The sequence below is a fragment of the Aptenodytes patagonicus genome, chromosome 3, assembly GCF_965638725.1.
Source record: "Aptenodytes patagonicus chromosome 3, bAptPat1.pri.cur, whole genome shotgun sequence".
NCBI classification, from domain to species: domain Eukaryota; kingdom Metazoa; phylum Chordata; class Aves; order Sphenisciformes; family Spheniscidae; genus Aptenodytes; species Aptenodytes patagonicus.
In genome coordinates, this window is record NC_134951.1 from 213,304 (window position 1) to 232,585 (window position 19,282).

At 43.4% G+C, this 19,282-nt stretch overlaps 1 protein-coding gene across 1 annotated transcript in view; it reads right to left on the minus strand.

Moving 5' to 3' along the window:
• Window positions 1–19,282, minus strand: part of NRBP1 (nuclear receptor binding protein 1) — a 47,274-nt gene that overhangs the window by 14,308 nt on the left and 13,684 nt on the right. The window contains exons 3-7 of the mRNA XM_076332411.1: window positions 12,401–12,523; window positions 11,884–11,985; window positions 11,705–11,794; window positions 11,154–11,194; window positions 9,720–9,814 (exon numbers count right to left, since the gene is read on the minus strand). Coding sequence (XP_076188526.1) covers window positions 9,720–9,814; window positions 11,154–11,194; window positions 11,705–11,794; window positions 11,884–11,985; window positions 12,401–12,523 — 451 coding nt within the window. The remainder of the gene's footprint in view (window positions 1–9,719; window positions 9,815–11,153; window positions 11,195–11,704; window positions 11,795–11,883; window positions 11,986–12,400; window positions 12,524–19,282) is intronic.

The following is a 19,282-nucleotide window of genomic DNA, read 5'->3' on the forward strand; positions in this document are numbered from 1 at the left end:
AATATTTTGCCTAACACAGCCCAGGATATCATTAGCCTTCTTTGTGGCAAGGGCACGTTGTTGCTCATGTAAATATGAAGGCATACATATGAATGATGGGAAGGAAAATGATCATGCTGTGTCAGATTTCTTGCGAAGTGGTGGATGATATTTTTATGTTTAAATAAAAAAGCATTCAGAGTTTTAAACTGACATGTTTGACCACGTCCATTACACGGAAGCAGAAAGTAGGAGTAGGCAGAGCAGGAAATGCAAGACTGTAGACACAAGAACAGATAAAGAGGACCTGTGAGATAAGTACTTGTCAATCCTGGCTGCATGCAGGCTCTTAAGCAGGGACTTAGAAGCTTAGTAGCACTTTATCTGGAACAGTTCATGATACAAACAGCTTCATTCCAAACAAAATGTGTAGGGAGATTTGAAACCTGCACACAAAACCAAGCTCTAAGTTCTAGACCAGAGGAATGAAGGTCCTACGGACCAGGCAAACCCCTGCTTGGGTTGCATCATCTGACTGCAATACAGTATTTATACCAAAAAGATGAAGGGGCAGCATGACTGCCGTTCTTGCTCAGTTCTTTCACAACTGTAACGGCAGGGCACTAACTGCAGTAGCCTCACATCACAGTGCAAGAATTACATGCAATCAGAAAAACAAAAGACATTCACTGAAATGCTATGGACTAAGCTACTCTCTTCTGGGAGTAAAAGACTCCCCCAAAGGTGTACACTGAAAAACAAAGTCCTCAGAAACATGGCTATGAAAATTATCTTATGGTCTGAGCAGCTCTGCTTAACAGAAATTTGGATTGAACCAGTATAAATACATATTCAATTAAAATGCAATTAGGGTCCACAAGTTTGAGTATTTCAAGCTCAACTTCCCTGAATTTCAGACTTCACATCTCTGTGATTTCCGTTGTTTCACAACGTGCCAAAGTGAAGCTGCGCAAATGACCTTGGAAGACTTAAAAAGCAGAAAAGCTCACCCCCTGAAAGCAGAAGCTCAGCCCACATGCCTCAAGGCCTAAATCACAAAATTGTCTAGGTTGGAAGGGACCTCTTGAGAATAGAGCTCAACCCCCCTGCTCAAGCAGGGTCAGCTAGAACAGGTTGCCTAGGGCCGTGTGCGGTTTGGTTTTGAGTATCTCCAGGGAGGAAGACTCCACAACCTCTCTGGGCAACCTGTTCCAGGGTTTGACTACCCTCACAGTAAAAAAAGGGTATTCTTGTGTTAGATGGAACTTAATGTATTTCAATGTGTGCCCATCACCTCTTGTCCTGTCAGTGGGCACTATAGAGAAGAGACTGGCTTCCTCCTCTTCATTCTCTCCCATCAGGTATTTACACATATTGAAATGATCCCCCTGCGCCTTCTCCTCTCCAGGCCAAACAGTTTCAGCTCTCTCAGCCTCTCCTCATACAGATAGATGCTCCAGTCCCTTAATTGTCTTCGTGGCCCTGTGCAGGACTCGCTCCAGTAAGTCCATTACCTTTCATGTACTGTGCAGCTCAGACCTAGACACAGCACTCCAGATGTTTTATCACCAGTGCTAAAGAGAGAAGGATCACCTCCCTCAATCTGCCAGCAATGCCCTTCCCAACACAGCCTAAGATGCTGTTGGCTGCCTTTGTTGTCAGGGTGTGTTGCATGCTCATGATCAGCTTGCTGTCCCCAGGACCCCGAGGTCCTGATCTGCAGAGCTGGTTTCCAGAAGGTTAGCCCTGAGCATGTACTGGTACATGGGGTTATTCCTGCCCAGCTGCAGGACTTCACATTTCCCTTTGCTGAACCAAGAGATTCCTCTCTGCTTAATTCTCCAGCCTGTCCAGATCCCTGTGAATGGCAGCACACCCATCTGGTGTACCACCACTCCTCCCAGTTTCGTATCGTATCTGTGAACTTGCTTCAGGGTACATGCTGTCCCATTACCCAGATCATTAATGAAAATGTTAAACAGTACTGGCCCCAGTATTTACCCTGGGTACACCACTAGTGACATGCCTCCAACTAGACTTTATGCTGCTGATCACATCCCTCTGGGCCTGGATGTTCAGCTGGTTTTCAATCCACTGCACTGTTCGCTTATTTAATATATACTCTGTCCGCTCATCTATGAGGTCAAGGTAAACAATACCCCATTGCTGTCCCCCTGTCTACCAAGCCAGTCACCTCATTGCAGAAGGCTATCAGGTTTGTTAAGAACAATTTCCCCTTCATAAATCCACTCTGACTACTCCTGATCACAGTCTTGTCTGTCTTGTGTTTGGAAATAGTTTCCAGGATTAGTTGTTCCATCAACTTCCCAGGGACTGAGGTGAGGCTGACCAGCCTGTGGTTCCCCAGATCTTCCTTCTTGCCCCTCTTGAAGATAGTAATGACATTTGCTATTTTTCAGTCTTCAGGAACATCTCCCATTCTCCATGACCTTTCAAAGATAATTGACAGTGGCCTTAGAATGGCATGAGCCTTCTAAAAATGCTAATGTTCCACATGCCTTCAATCAAAGGACCCCAAAAGGAGTGGATATACACAACTGCCATACCAGTATTAAAATGGGTAAATGAAGACCTGGATGACTGTAAGACATGTCCACTGACACATCCTGGAAATCCACATAAAGACAGAGAAAAAACACAATCCAGCAAAACTGAAGCAGCAAGCACCTTCAATGCAACACGAAAAAGAATAAATTTGACCACAGAAAAGGCAAGTTCTCATAACCTGGAGCACTAAACTGGGAAATTTAAACCTTTTTAGAAGATCCTATTTAATTGAAAACGACAACCAGTCTAGAAGATAGTTGTTTTCTGGTGTTTTCATGAATGAGATCACTCACAGCAGCACAAAGAAAGTACATTGAGCAAGGAAGGCAAGCACGTGAAGCAAGACCCAGCTTTTAAACCTTCTGCAAAATAAAAATAAGAGTTTATTACCATCACGGCATAGTAGGAGGTAAATCCATTAAGTATGCATTCCACCCGGTGACTTTGCAACAAGGTCAAAGACACCAATTCTTACCACTAAATCTGACTTTAAAAAAAAAAAAAAAAACAACCAACCAACACCCTCCCCTCAAACACACACACACGCTAAATCATAACATACACACACATTCAATCAGGTGTTAGTTGCAATTTCAAAAACTAACCACAGCAATTAGAAGCCCACTGATTGTCACTTACCTATTACTGCTCCTCCTGCCTTGAGGTGTGTGCTTACATACAAAAAATCAAGGCAGGTCTCTGGTAACCATTTTTGCCACTCTAGTAATCATAACAGCAGCTAGATCATGAGATGCCTGTCAATTTATTACAATTAGAAATTGACCTCATGCTATTCCACCCAGTTTATTCAACAGAGTTGCTCAAGAACAATCCAAATGTGAAGAATCCTCACTTTATGACAGGCTTTTAGGCTACTGGGAGTCTCAAAGACAACACAGACCAAGAGAGACAAAGCCTTTAAAAAAAACCTCCATACTTTGGACTTTCTGAAGCGTTCTGGGCAAAAAAGTTCCACTCAAAACTATTCATCTGCCAGATCTCATTCCCACAGCACCTGTAGTCAGAGACAAACCTTTTCCTCTGCTTGTGAAAGTTTGCCTTAGTTTTGCCAAGTTTCTAAGCAACTGAAAATGTTTGGCTTGGTAGAGAACACGCTTGACTCTACACATAAAAATGGAAAACTTTTTCACCCATGTTGGCATTCATTTAGGAAGATTTAACATGAATTTATGTAGTTTAGTTTCTAGCCATACAGTTTTATGATAGATTTTTCTATGTCCACTGATTTCAACTATCCATTATTTATTCTCTAAACCACACTTGCCTTTTTTTTTTTTTAACTAGGCCAGATCCAAGATATCCTAGTAACCCCTATTTTATTTCTACATCACCTATTAAGTGTCTCAGGTGTCTGTTAAGGGTGTGAAAAACAGCATGACAAGTCTTTAAACATCAGGTAACAAAATCCAAGACAGTGAAGTAATGACTAAAATAAGATTAATTATGAAAGTGTGTCACTCACAACCTTATTAGCTCAATGCTCAAGTGAAACAGGAGCCTTATACCCTATATTTAGTGTTTTCAAACCCAAATCACTGTTTAAGTTCTAAGGATTAAACAATTTCCAGCTCTCATATAAACAGTACATAGTGATACCACAGTACTGTTAAAACAAGTTCTCAAGAAACCAGCCAAGAAAGCTCAGTATTTCAAGGCCATCTGATGTTGTTTCAGCACAAGTAAGATACCACAGCATCTTCTTAAGCCTGAAGACCACTGGCTGAGGCCCTTTTCTTGCCTTGCTAGAACGAGGGCCTTTGTTCTACTCACAGACGTGACTTGATTTCTGAGAAGTGGCTTGCTAGTCTTAAGCCTTGTTGCCGTCAGTGTGATTGAACCCATGCTCAGTCATGTTCCCACTCTGTGGGCTTGTTCCTGGACCAGTCTGTCTGCTGCGGGTGTGCCACCTTGCCCCTTCCACCCCACAAAGGCAGCCTGCAGCACGTGACTGCCACAGCCTGACTTGCCCAGCTTGCAGCACTCTGGTAAACAAGCCATCCACAAGGAAATCTGCCCTCCTAATGCCACAAACCCTGACTACATCAGCTTCCCCCTCAGCTATGTAAGATCGCAGATTTAGCTTTTTGAGAGCGCCTCTACTCTGCTGGCAATGCAGAACAGCACGCCACATCCTCCTCCTGCAAACACTAAGAAGGCATGGAGCCCATTTGGACAGGCCCTTCCCTTTCCACCGCTTCCAGCTGACAGTTGATAGGTTCCCAACTCAGTAGAAACAAACTCTAGCCATCAAGAACAACCCTGATGGCAAAAAATAAAATAATTATTTTAAATGTAAATGCAGCATTCTATTTAATAGGGTTACAAATTGCAGCACTCAAATCCTTCTCTAGCCCCTGCCAGCCCAACTCCTTCCTCATATGCCCAAGTTTCCCCAAAAAAAGAGCTTTGTCTGGGAAAACATAAATAGTAAGCCTTACTTCACAAACGGGGACTCATTTGGGCAGGATGTCTCTCTGGCCTTCAGGAGCCAGACACATTCACTGAAACATTCAACTTAAAAACAAAACATCTAAGGAGTTAAAACTACAAGCAAGCGATTGGATAGCCAAGCACAAAGCAAAGGCTAGTCCAGGTTTGGTGCCCAGCCAAGTCTAGCAGAGCAGTAGCAGGAAAGAGCCTAATGTATGTGGAAAGTTCAGCTGGGAAGAGCTCAGAACAATGCATCTGCTTGGCTTGACATGCAGGAGCCGGCATGCACTAGGGTCCATGGACTAGCACGCTCTAAGAACAAGGAGAGGAAGAGAACTAACAACCATGAGACTTCACAAAGGGCAGTGCTCCCTCTCTGTAAGGCTTTGGCTGAGTGCACAAGGAACAGTTTGCATCCCAGCACAGAACACAACGTCTCAAAGTAGGATGCACCTAAGCCAAACAGTTTTACATACCAGCCTTATAGCAAGGGAACACTGTATAAATAAATTAGAGAGAGTGTGTATGTTTGTGTGTGTTACAAATATAGATATACACACACACATATATATACACACACAAATAAAATAATGTACATTACATATATAGTGGTATCACATCACAGGAGCGGAAGAGTTTGCTCACCATTAGCAAATATCCTATGAAAGACTGTTGGTAACAGAGCAGCCCGTAAGCGGGAAGTAAAACAAGATAGAAGTCAATGAGTTGATGAAACAGCAAGCACTTGACATCGATAGACACAGCTAGGTCAGAATCATGGCAAAACATGGACAAGACTGAGAATCTGGCCCTGCCTCCAGCCACCTTTTTAAAACAAATTTACATAAGGAAGATCAGTGTTTCTAATTGAGAACCCGACTGGGCAAGGGAGACAAGACACCGCTGACCAAATAGAAGATTACGGCCAACTCTGAGGCTAGGAAGCTGGAAATTCTGTTTTTTCTGTGAGTGCCCTACAGTCCCTTAGCACCCCCTTCAGCAGACAACTACCTTTCTCTACATCCCAGCAGCTTCTCCTGGGCATGGATCTTGGCAGCAGAACCCATACTTACATACCTGGCCACATAATTTAATAGCAGTGTTAATACCAAGTAAGACTCAGTCTCCTGGCACGTTGGCCTGGAACTGAAAAGAGACTCTGGACAGACTGCAGTTAAATATATAATGAATCCTAGAGGTCAGGTATGTTGAAGACAGGAAAGCATATGCATCAGCTGAATGCCTGGAGGCACTATTTGGAAATATACTAGCACAACACTAAACTTCCCTCTATGCTCTATTGGAAGTCTCACTCGGCACATGCTAATACATGGCCATGTCTCAGGGGCACCAGAAGACATTACAAGACACTCCAATTTGAGGCCTCAGTTCTGTTGGGGCTGCCCAAAAGGATTTTTAATTCAAACCCATCAGCTCTTTCCACCTGTGACTGGTTCTTATACTCCCAATGAGAATTACAAGAAACAGCTCCCAACATTGCTTAACACAAGCAAGCAGCAGCATCGAACACCCTGTCTAAATACACTGTTCTCCTTCGCACTCCGAGTACCTTTGACCTGTCACAGTAAAACATCTCACAACATGGTCCCTTTGCAGACCCACCTGTTAGACAATACAGATATGCACAGATGCAACACAGTGTTGCATGTGGATCCTGTGGAAGAGTACACAGAAAACAACTTGGACCTCTCACAAGGAGTGTTTTCATCTAACCACAACTCCAGAAAGCAGCTGGAACATTCCAGTCTCTGGGAACAGGGAACACCAGTGGCAAGTTTAAGAACCGTAGGTGTCTTTTCTATCCACATCACAAGTTCTCCAAAGCCCCCCACTCATTTGACACTTTTCCTCCTTAAATCTATTAACCCTGCACTGAAAAGAAGTTAGTAAATTAATGGATTAGGGATGGCTTTTGCATTTAAGCAGTATGAGAAATCCCCCCTCTTTCCCACTCCCTTTTTCTTCCACAGAGAACCCCCAGCATATAAAGATTTCATCCCTCTTCCCAAAACTCAGTGCAATAGTAACAGCAACACCCCACTACTAAATTAATCTTTTCTTCCTGCAGTGCACAGGTGGCTCTAGAAAAGAAGACTGATCCAGAATTACATGCAGAAGAACAAAAACAGTGGTCAGTCCTGCTAGTGCATGTGCTTCTGCAATCTGAAGTAGCAGCAAGGCAAAAGGGCTGTTCCCACACCTAAACAGGTGTTACAGGAACAAGTACCAGCCATTTCCAATGCGACACAAGTCACAGGCACTACTCTTCTAGTACCTCCTCACCTAGCAGACAGAAGGATGTTTTGCAGAATACACCAGCAGCTTCCTTTCCCCAGATTTTTGCCCCACATTCAGCAAGTATTCTCTTTTGCTTAAAGTAAAGGGAAGAGGAGCTTTTAGGAGTGTAGCCCAGAATGGTGCTGGGGACAGAGACAGTATCAAAGAGCAGATCATAGTGCACTGAATCATTGTTCCCCTTAAATCCATGAGAATTACTGCCCTGCTTCTTTTAAGCAAACACAGGAAAGTTTTCAGATACCAGCCAGCTGTAAGAAATAACTACATGAAGCAATAAACATGGGCCTAACATTGTCAGTGACCCCAAGCAGCTATCGCTCTAGGGCCCTAACATGAAAATAGCCTGTCTGGCTACTGCACAGCCAGCAGTACTAGAGAATCTCAAGCTCAAATATATCCAGCAGTTCTGATGACATAGTTTTGACTTTCCTAGTTGGGTGGGCACTACAGGAATAAGAATACATTCTGCAACATTGGCAACTTTAATTCCAGCCTGCACCGGAGCCATAGCTTTCACATCTGGAGGATTCCTCTTCTAACCACAATTCCACACACGCTCGCTACCTTTTTTATTTAAGGACAGACCAGAATCTCCCAGATAAATCACTTCCCTTCTGAACACAACGTGAGCAAGGCAGCCTACAACTGTGGAGTAGAAGAAAGTTTGCTCAGGAGCAACTGCAATTAAGTACTGCTCCTGCACAGTCACACTTCCAGCATATGTCCTCTTCAGGACTACCAAGGAATCTTGCTGAGGATACAGTTGATACAGCGCACAGACACCCGCTACTCTTTGAAAGAGCACATCTGTCTAATTGCCTCTGTCCCTCCACCATGCCTAAGAGAAGCAAAGCTCTGTGGAATCAGAGGGAGCAGGCAAAGGTGTAACTCTGTTGAGGCAACTGTTTGTGACCCACATTCAAAGAGCCACCTTTCTTCTAGACAGCCTCTGAATGGCACCGCTGGGAGTCTGAATGCTCTTGAGAACGTCACATTTGCTGATCTGCAGAACCTCCCTCTGGTAAAAAGCCACAGCTCTAGATACCAACTTCAAGTGGTTTGTTTTTACAAAGTGCTAGCTACCAATCAGAAAGATTGCAGCAGTATAATACTTTTAAACTAAACTAGAAAGAGAAGGATCTCTTATGCACTTGAGTCTACAATAGACTTCCCATAAGTGGCCTGAACTGAATGCCAGGGAGCCAGTTGCGTTTGCCAGCATACAGGTATCCTATGTACACAACTCTTGGAAATTCCTCCCACCTGGACAAAGTCAGGGAAAGATAATAAAGTGAACCCCATGATGTCATCAGCCTGTATGAAGAGCAAGATGTCACCAAGTTTACAGACAGATAGAGAACTGAGCATTCCTTCTGACCCAGTCTCCCTGGGTACAAGCATGTATCAGAAGTTTGTTACAGAGAACAGAGACCCCAATTCTGAAACAAAGAGACAATACAAGAGTTCTTTGATGGAAAGAAAAGCCACAGAGGCCTGCTGTTTATAAAGAAAAGCTATTTTTAGATGACAGGCGAAGCAGAGCATTCTTTCCTGTACACTGTCAAGATCAAACCAAGAATTCACACAGACAAAAGCCTACAGGACGGCAAGTGCACACTCCTCAGGTTTGAGAATACCTGCAGAAGTCGGACAACAGATAGCAAAGCTGTCACTTGAAAGGGTATGTCAAGGTACAATATAATGCATTCTGACTGTAGACAGATTTTGAGAGACATAGGAATAGCAAAGGTGAAAAAAACCAGAGTATGCAAGGATGCACTGCACTGCCAGAAAAATCACTTCTTACTTATGAAATAAAACATTTCAGCACAGGTGGCTGCCTGAACAGGGCATGTCTTTGCCAAACAGGCCCAAGGCAAGCTAGCATCCTGAAGTGCAGGCCAAAGTGAGTGATGCTAGATGAGGAGGCAACAACAAGCAGCTTGCTGCAGCCAGAGTCTATAACCTTGATTAATAAATGTTGGTTGCTACAAGAAGCACTCATGTGGCCTCAGTGGACGCAGCTCTCAAAGCTTCACAACACTGGGAAGAGAACGCTGTGTGTATTAACATGCAAAAGACTGCAGAACAGGTGAATCCAAGGATAATGTGCGTACAAAACTTGAAAGCTTCAGCACCATTTCTTGGGTCAGTCCCTTGAGCTCATAAAACTGAGGAAGGGGCTAACAAGGTAAACAGTATCCAGTATCAGTCCTTCCTGCGCCTGAAGGTGGTCCAACCAAGAGTGAATTCACTACCCATCTCTGGCCCAACTGATGTGGAGGTGGAGGAACACGTGTACATATATGCCTATCATGACAGATAACCTTGAAAGGATTAGATGCCTTCTTCTGTTTGAGCAGTTTGTCTCATAGGCAAGGATCACCTCCAAAAAGCCTTACCTGACCCGATTTTGATCAGTCCGTTGTGCTGAATGAAGATCGTGTCACAGGTCAGGTTACCATGGATGATTGGGGGATCACAGGAGTGGAGGTAGCTAGAGATTCAGAACAGAGCACTTGTCAGGAGACTACCGAGGCTGAGGCCAGGAATCCCTGCCTTCATCCTTTCCCTGTCTCAAGCAACATCAGAAGAGAACACGAGGGCAAAGGGCACATGCCAGGAATTTACAATAGCAGGGAGGTACAAATAAGTGACCGTACATCAGCCTCTAGGCTAGGAGAGAATCATGAAAATTAAGCAATTGTCTCTAACTAACAACCTCCAGAACATGGGGGAAAAAGAAAGCTTCCTCTGATCAGTTCCCAAGAAACCCAGGGTACCAGGGGTAAAGAAACTGTTTCATCTATCCCAATACTGCTAGGTGGGTGCTAAAATGGTTCAAATTTTATACCAAAAATATCAGAACCTTATTCCCCCCCTACTCCCAGGGCATCAAAAAGGCACTCAGTGCTGTACAAACATGATTGGTCATGTTGTCCAGCAGGCACAGATAAAGCTTTTCAGTGCCGGGGTCCTAGGTACATTTGAGGCTACCTGTTTTTGCACTTCGCTCTGCTTGGTTTTATATTAGCAGCCAGCACAAATAAGGGCTGTCAGCTCCCAAAAGCTTATTAGAACCCCAGCTATTCATCAACAGCTATATTTAGCCAAATGGCAACAGAATTTTCTCTATGGAGTGGGAGTCTTGCTCTGACATCTGGGTTATTGTATTTCCAAGGCTGTTATTAGCTACACACCAACTCTGGCTCAGGTAGAGAAGAGTCTTTAAAACCAAAACAAACAAAAAAACACATTCTGTTCAAATGGGTTGCATTAAGATGGCTGCAGAAGATCTGCATCATCAAGAAATGTATAGATCCACATACACTTCTAACAATATCACACCACAATAATTACGAATCCATTGCGTGCTACAGAGCTGCAGCCTGCCAAAATTAAGAAAGTTTTCCTCACTCCTCTCACATGGAATTTTATTTCTTTGAGACTTCTTTGCAACATCCTCTTGGCCATGGTCAGATCCAGGTTATAAAGTTGGGATACTCTGGAGGGTTTCCTGATGCTCAACTCCCACACTCGCTATCATATCAGTCGCAACTGTTGGGATCTAAAACCTACAGTGCACCTGTTTATTTTAGAGGCTTCAATATTGTTTAACTGAAGACTCTGGGATTGTTATAGGAAGGGCAGTTGCCGCTCTGCAGACCGTGACTGGGATAAGAATCAGGCTGGGTGACTGAAAGTGCTCTGCAGGCTCCATTCCATGAAGCTTGCTAACGTTTGGCAGCACGTATATTTACAGCTTTTAATATTCTAGCACAAGAGAGGCTACACTTAAACAGATGGCTAGACCACAAGACCAGTAACTCACATACCTGAGAGCAGAGAGGATCTGGGTACACCATCGCTTCCAGGCCTACAGACACAGGAGCAAAAAGGATAAAAATCATTCAAGGAAGAAGAACTAATCCGTAGTTCTGTGATTCATAGCCCATTCATATGAAGGAACATATGCTCCATTCTGTGGCTTTTACCCAGTACAGGTGTGTAGGAAGTAAGAACTTAGAGGATCAGTACTCATGCTCAGTTTAGTTTCTACATATTCGTATGGGTCAAGAAACACGCCTCCCCTCCTAATTCCTCTCATGCACAGATGTCTTCCCTCTTTCCTGTATGCACACATGGAAAGGGACGTGCCTGTCACACCGTACATATGAAGCTGCAGAACTGCTGGAAACAAAGCAAACAGCACAGAACAGCTGTCCAAGAGAACCTGCAACTAAACTAGTTTACAGTAATAAAAAGGAATTGCAGCCACATGTTATCACCAGGTTGCCTTCTCACCAGGATCCTCTGCTGAAAGAGCTTTCCAGAGGCTGATGGCACTAAGTAAAAATAAGCATACATGAAAAAAATAGAGAGTTACCTTTTCATTCATAGTTTTGTGGTTTTTCTTTGTCTTCTTCAGGAACTGTTTCAAGCTCCCTGAAGACATATATTCAGTAATGAAGATCACCTGTAGGGGCAGTATGAGACATTACCCTCTGCTTCACTAACTACCTTTAGGACATACGGTGAGAAAACCCAACAGACTGCTTTACTTACCCTGGCCTTATTCTCCTTCACATCAGCCCAGTATTTGTGAAACTTCACAATGTTCAGATGTTCCAGCTGAATTAAGTTGTCAAACACCGCTTTAACTTTTTCCTTAACATCAGAAAGACAAAGACATGTTACATCAGAAAGACAAAGACATGTTACATCAGAGACCACATCAGCCCACATCTTACTTTCTTCTTGGGTCTCGGTCCCCTTAAACAACACTGCACACTTCAAGCTCCTATGCTAAGAACAAACAGCATCTGATTTTATCCTACACAGCACCTCAGCTGAGCATGGTTTGATCACCAAGACTAAATCAACACAAGAACCCATGGAAATAGCACAACAGTTCTCATCACATTTCCTGCACAGCCCAGGCTTAAGCTGAATTTGCTACATTTGAGCAACACAGCACTCCAAATCCAGCCAATAATCTACATGAAAGGTCACCAATATCTATAATCCCACCCTGGTGCATGGGATGTTTCCTGCATCTTGTTGGGAAACATTATCAACTTACTTCCTGAAGCTTAAAGTTCTTCCGCTCAGAAAACTGAACCTCATTCCAAACAACTTCCACACCTTCTTCTGTATCCATGGCCAGGTAGGCACTATCGATCCCTGGGACATTGCGCTGATTCACCTGTATGGGAAGGATGGAGACGGATGTAAGTTCTAAACCAGCAAGACCAGACCATTACTATGCATCCTTCATTTGAGTATTATGAACTTTGCTCATTAACTTTTAAATAAATGAGCATTCCAGGACAAGATTGTGCACATGTATTTTAGGAATGGGACATACCCAAATGTGAGTACATCGCAGGCCACATAAGCAGCAAGCCCTGGGCATATCTGAGGGAAAACTTCTTTTGCACAAAGGCTTTTTTGTAGTAAAAGCTGCCTTTTGGCAACAATACATTAGATTTTTATGTTTTATGATACCCGTAGCTCATTTAACCACCAAAAAAACCCTCCAACCTTACAAAAGGGATATAAAAAAGTCTCAAGAATGCAGACACAACTTTCTGGAGGAATTTTCTGAAAGGTGATGAGAGACAAAACTCAAGAGGAGAAACTGATCCAAGCAGAGAAACAAAGGGAAAGCTGCAAGTTGGAAATAGACTTAGGAATGGATTACACAACTAAAATTGCTACAATAATTTCTTTAGTTAATAAATGCAAAAGTTAACCCAGCACAAGCACACCCACACCTAATATTAAAGACATAGATGAGCACTAAAAAAGAAACAAGGTAAGGGGAGGGGAACTGACAAAGCAAGAGTTTAAAGCCTAGCATGAGAGTGGCTAGGGCTGTGGAAGTACTTAATGCTAGAAGACCTGCATAGATATAAGCTTTCAGGGGATGAAAGGATTGAGAGCAGCCCTGCTGAGAAGGACTTGGGGGTACTGGTGGGTGAAAAGCTGGACACGAGCCAGCAATGTGCGCTTGCAGCCCAGAAGGCCAATCGTATCCTGGGCTGCATCAAAAGAAGCATGGCCAGCAGGTCGAGGGAGGGGATTCTGCCCCTCTACTCTGCTCTGGTGAGACCTCACCTGGAGTACTGCGTCCAGCTCTGGAGCCCTCAGCAGAAGAAAGACACAGACCTCTTGGAGCAGGTCCAGAAGAGGGCCACGAAAGTGATCAGGGGATGGAACACCTCTCCTATGAAGAAAGGCTGAGAGAGTTGGGGTTGTTCAGCCTAGAGAAGAGAAGGCTTCGGGGAGACCTTATTGCAGCCTATCAGTACTTGAAGGGGGCTTATAAAAAAGATGGTGGCAGACATTTTAGCAGGGCCTGCTGCGACAGGACAAGGGGGAATGGCTTTAAACAAAAGGGGGGTAGATTTAGACTAGATATAAGGAAGGCATTTTTTACGCTGAGGGTGGTGAAACGCTGGCACAGGTTGCCCAGAGAGGTGGTGGATGCCCCATCCCTGGAAACATTCAAGGTCAGGTTGGATGGGGCTCTGAGCAACCTGATCTACTTGCAGATGTCCCTGCCCACAGCAAGGGGGCTGGACTAAATGACCTTTAGAGGTCCCTTCCAAACCAAACTATTCTATGATTCTAAGATGAACACCACTCCCAGCAGCAAAGTTTACCATAATATTGTTTTTCCTTAGATAAGTAGCAGCATCCGAAGATGTATATGGGTTCCTTCCTCCAACATCTAGAGCATCTTGCTGTTCTGTAATGCCTTTTACATGCTGTTTCACAGGCATGCAGAAGTTACAGTCATGGTTAAAGTCCTACTGCACCAGGCAATGTGCAGTGATAAAACTGGATTCCTATCTCCAAGTACTTAGAGAAGACAGAGGGTAGAATTTACCTTTTAATTGCCAATCATCAACCATTACTATTCACCATCAACTGGCCACATACCCAGAATCACTTCACCTTCAGCTGATCCAATTCTCCCCTTGAGGTAAAAGTTAATACAGAGATTAACTCAGACTCATCTTCCACTTATATTACCTCGAAATCCTGTCCGTTTCACAGCTTTCCCTACTCATGCTGTCTCACCGTCTCTTCCCTCACTAGGGAGCCCATCAGCATCCCATTTGCTCGAAGCTTCTCACCATATACAAGGGCTTCCCCAAAAATCCCTTCCCCCTTGGCAGCCACTTTTAACACGATCAAATTTACTCAATTTCAGCTACAGTGTTATGCTAATGAGAACTGACACAAATGTTCTGCCACGCACAAAACTTAAATGAATTAAAACACTGTACTATAGAAAATAACTACTAATAACACAATACTAACTAATAAAACTAGGAGAAAGAAACCAGTTTCCAATAGACAGTGCTTTTAACTCCGGTAGACTAGGTACAGACTAAAAGTATCCAGCTGATGATATTGAAATACAAAAAACCCTAAGGTTTGTATTTATAAAGAAACTCTGCTGTAGGAGGTGGGTACCACGAAGAACTCATAAGTCATGCTAACAATCAGCTAAACTTGAGCTCCTAATACAATGCATAATGACAAGGACTAACACAGTGACAGGATATGTACACATAAGAATTGTGAGCAGAGAAACAAGTCCACTGAGGTAGTAAGTTTACTGCTGTACAATATCAACTCAAAAAGTTTGCATTATAAACATCTGTTCATTGGATACTAAACTGCGAGGTGCTGTTGACTCTCTTGAGGGACAAGAGGCCTTGCAGAGGGATCTAGATAGATTGGAGCATTGGGCAATCATCAACAGCATGAAATTGAACAAGACCAAATGCCAGATTCTGCACCTAGGACAGAGTAACACCAAGCACAAGTCTAAACTGGGAGAGGAATGTCTGGAGAGCAGCCCTACAGAAAGGGATCTGGGGGTGCTGGTCAGCAGCAGGGTCAATAGGAGCCAGCAGTGTGCCCTGGCAGCCCAGAGGGCAAACCGCATCCTGGGGGGCATCAAACACAGCATAACCAGCCAGTCAAGAGAGGGGATTGTCCCGCTGTATTCAGTGTTGGTGCAGCCTCACGTGAAGTACTGTGTGCAGTTCTGGGCCCTCACCATTTGAGAAGGATGTGAAGGTCCTCGAATGTGTCCAGAGGAGGCCAACAAAGCTGGTGACGGGGCTGGAAGGCATGTCTTCTGAGGAGCGGCTGAGGACTCTGGGTTTGTCTCGTTTGGAGAGAAGGAGGCTGAGGGGTGTCCCCATTGCTCTCTACAGCTTCCTAAGGAGGGGATGTGGAGAGGGGTGTGCTTATCCCTTCTCCTTGGGATCCAGGGACAGGACGCCTGGGAATGGCTCAAAGCTGCGCCAGGGGAGGTTCAGACTGGACATGAGGAAGCATTTCTTTACCGAGAGGGTGGTCAAACCCTGGATCAGGCTTCCTGGAGAGGTGGTTGATGCCCCAAGCCTGTCAGTGTTTAAGAGGCATTTGGACAATGCCCTTAATAATACGCTTTAACTTGTGGTCAGCCCTGAAGTGGTCAGGCAGTTGGACCAGATGATCCTTGTAGGTCCCTTCCAACTGAACTATTCTATTCTACTCCATCAGCAGCCTGACAACTTAGACTGACAGCCAATCAATATAGGTGGGATTCTTTTTTATGAGCTTTCAAGGGAATCCTAACAGGCCCAATGACATTCAATATTCTGAAATTGCAGATGACACACTGGAGTGATAAACAAAAACAGTGTAACTAGAGTGATACAGATTGCCTAGTAAACTGAGCAGTAAATTATTATGATAAAACCAGATGCAATGGGGTGACACAGGTAGGAATAAAGAATATAGGCCATAATTACATGAAGACAGCCTGAGCTACAGAAAATAACTATTGAAAACAAATCACAGGAGACAAGCAGCTTAGCATGAACAATCCCATTCCCTTCCCACCCCTCATCTCCTGCATAACTGAGGGGTGAAAGGTCTGAGATTTGATTTAAGGAGGTATTCATCATATTTATCATAAGAACGTGATTTTCTCTCTCTCTCTCTATATATATATACACACACACTGATACTGACATCTAAATACCTGGCCAGGCCTGTTATGTTTCATCATTAAAGAAAGCTGAAAGAACGAAGATAATTAAGGACAGAACATTTATTCCTTCAAATTTTAGTATAATATCTTAGGGACGACTAGTATAAGAACACCTAGTACAATTAATAAAGCTGAATGCCAAAAGGCTTTAACTTAAGAAAAGTTTAAACAAGCCCCCAGTCAACAGAAAGGCAGGTATGTGTTAGTATTGCAGGGACAAGATAAGAGCCATGATTACCGACACCCAGTGCCCATGCATCCCTCTATATTCTCTTCCTTTGTCATATTGCCTATTCAAAGACCTTCTAGCTTTACTGGATTAATTAAGTCCTCAGGTACTGACAACTACTCAATACATCTGCCCTAATACAGCCAGTAGATGTGGATTTATCATATCATCTCCCATTTCTGGGCAGGTTTACCAAACGTAAATAATTCCCATGACTCATAGGCAATATGTCAGGGCACCAGATATGACTCAAGACACCAAACCCATCTGACACACTGATGGTAATTCTCAGTTCAAGAGGAGATTCAACAGCTTGGGCAGAAGAGTAAAAGGGGAAAAATGCAGACAGACAACTGAAGAGGTGACAGCAAATTCCTCCTCTGTTCAGGTTGCCAAATCACTGTTCCACATAATCCCTCCCCATGCTCAGCAAAGCAGAATCCTAAACCCCCATGAAAGCATGTTCTGGCACTTGCCCTGTACCTTCCTGAGGGTTACGGCCAGACGTTGCCTCTGAGCAGCTATTGGTAATTGATGGATGGTTGCAAGCTTAACAGGTCACAATTTGGAAGCAATGTGGCAGTTAATACTATTGTAAACAGAAGTAGTTGTAGGAATATAAATTTCAACTTCTCCACAAGCCTGACTGAGCAAGAGGAAATAAAAACGGCACATTCAAAATGCTGCCTTCCATGGCTTGCCCTGAAGGGTAAGGAGTGCAACCAGCAACGTACGTAGCCTGGTACACCCATGCCCTGAAGAGACAGCAGAAATACTGTTCTCGCCTTGAAGAGTGCTCACAACCTGGGCATCAACACAGGATGAAGATGATGCAGGTTGTCTCCTTACTTTGCCCTAACTTCCTGCAAGCTTTGTCAAGTAATTTAAGACTGACTGGTTTAACTTGTTTAATTTTCAGTGGTCTTTTATGATCCAGACCAAAGACAACAAGCTGCCCATGAACTATGCTGATGAAACGACAAAAGAAGACTGGCTCAAATAAAATACCCTGTGTTCCTAGAGATAATGTATTACTCTGAAATGTTTCTTTCCCAGAAAGCCCACATAGACTAGGCAGCTTTTAAACTATGAAGGAAGATTTTTTTTTAACTGAACTCAGTTTTGCAGGAGTTTTTGAGGTAAGACAGAGGAAGCAGTTCTACAACCACAAAAAACTTACAGCAGAAATACTAATGTAGCTCTTTGTCCATATAAACAGGAGGTAAAGAAACTCAAGAAGAATTTCAAGTGAATTTAAGTAATTAAAGGGGAGTGGGGGAAAGAGATTTAAATGCTATTACTTCAAGGCATAACATAGCTCTAAGGGAAAAAAGTTCGGAAGATATATTTCCCTTAGGCAGGTTATTCCAATTGTCCAATGCATATATTTTCCATAGCTCTCAAACATCTGGATGCCTATCACTGAAAGGACACAGACTTCTGGAGAGACATTATATAGTTCACATGATCTGTCAATTAAAAAAGAAAAAAATAAAAATACAGCCTAAGCCACAAGTGACAGCAATGATTTACAATCAAGAAAAAATGTATAAAAATTGGAAAAAAACCACAATAATTAGAATATCAGTACAGAATGAAACTGCACATTGAAGAAAAGAGATCAGGAATGGCAGCACATTAGGCCAAACACTTACGACAAGCAGTATACTCTCTGCAAGAGTAGCATGAATATGTTAAAAAGTTACCCTGGCCACTTGTTTAGGCCAGAGAAAAAGATCAAAGCCCTGCTCAACCAGCTTGGCAAATGCTTGTGAACAGAGATAGTATACCTGCAGAAGACAGTAGCTGGACCACAGAGGAACATTACTTCTCACTGAACTGTGGCAAAACAAAAAGTAGCATATTTACCAACAGAAAGAGGAAACAAAAGCAGCTGTCTCAGAGATTTGAAGCTAATCTAGAGTGGAACAAAATCAAAGAATGCAAGATCCACTGCAGGCAAAAGGAAAAAAAAAAAAGTCCAACAAACAAAGAAGCAAGCCTACTTCACGTTTTAATTAAACTGACAGCACTGGCCTTTGCAATTATATTCATGGTAGTAAAATGCTTGAAAGGCGTTAATTAAAAAAAAATTAAAATAACTAGTTGTGCTGGTTTTAGCTGGGATGGAATTAATTTTCTTCACAGTAGCTAGCATGGAGCTATGTTTTGGATTTGTGCTAGAAACAGTGTTGATAATACAGAGATGTGTCAGCATTGCCCAGCAGTAACTAAAACAGAGTCAAGGCCTTTGCTCCCCACCCCACCAGCGAGTGGCTGGGGGTGCACAAGAAGTTGGGAGGGGGCACAGCCAGGACAGCTGACCCAAACTGACCAAAGGGATATTCTGTATCATATGACATCATGCTCAGCATAAAAAGCTGGGGAAGAAGAAGGAAGGGGGGGGGACATTCAGAGTGATGGCGTTTGTCTTCCCAAGTAACTGTTACACATGATGGAGCCCTGCTTTCCTGGAGATGGCTGAACACCTGCCTGCCAGTGGGAAGGAGTGAATTAATTCCTTGTTCTGCTTTGCTTGCGTGCACGGCTTTTGCTTTACCTATTAAACTGTTTTTATCTCAACCCACAAGTTTTCTCACTTTTACTCTTTCAATTCTCTTCCCCATCCCGCTGGGGGGGGATTGAGCAAGAAGCTGTGTGGTGCCTAGTTG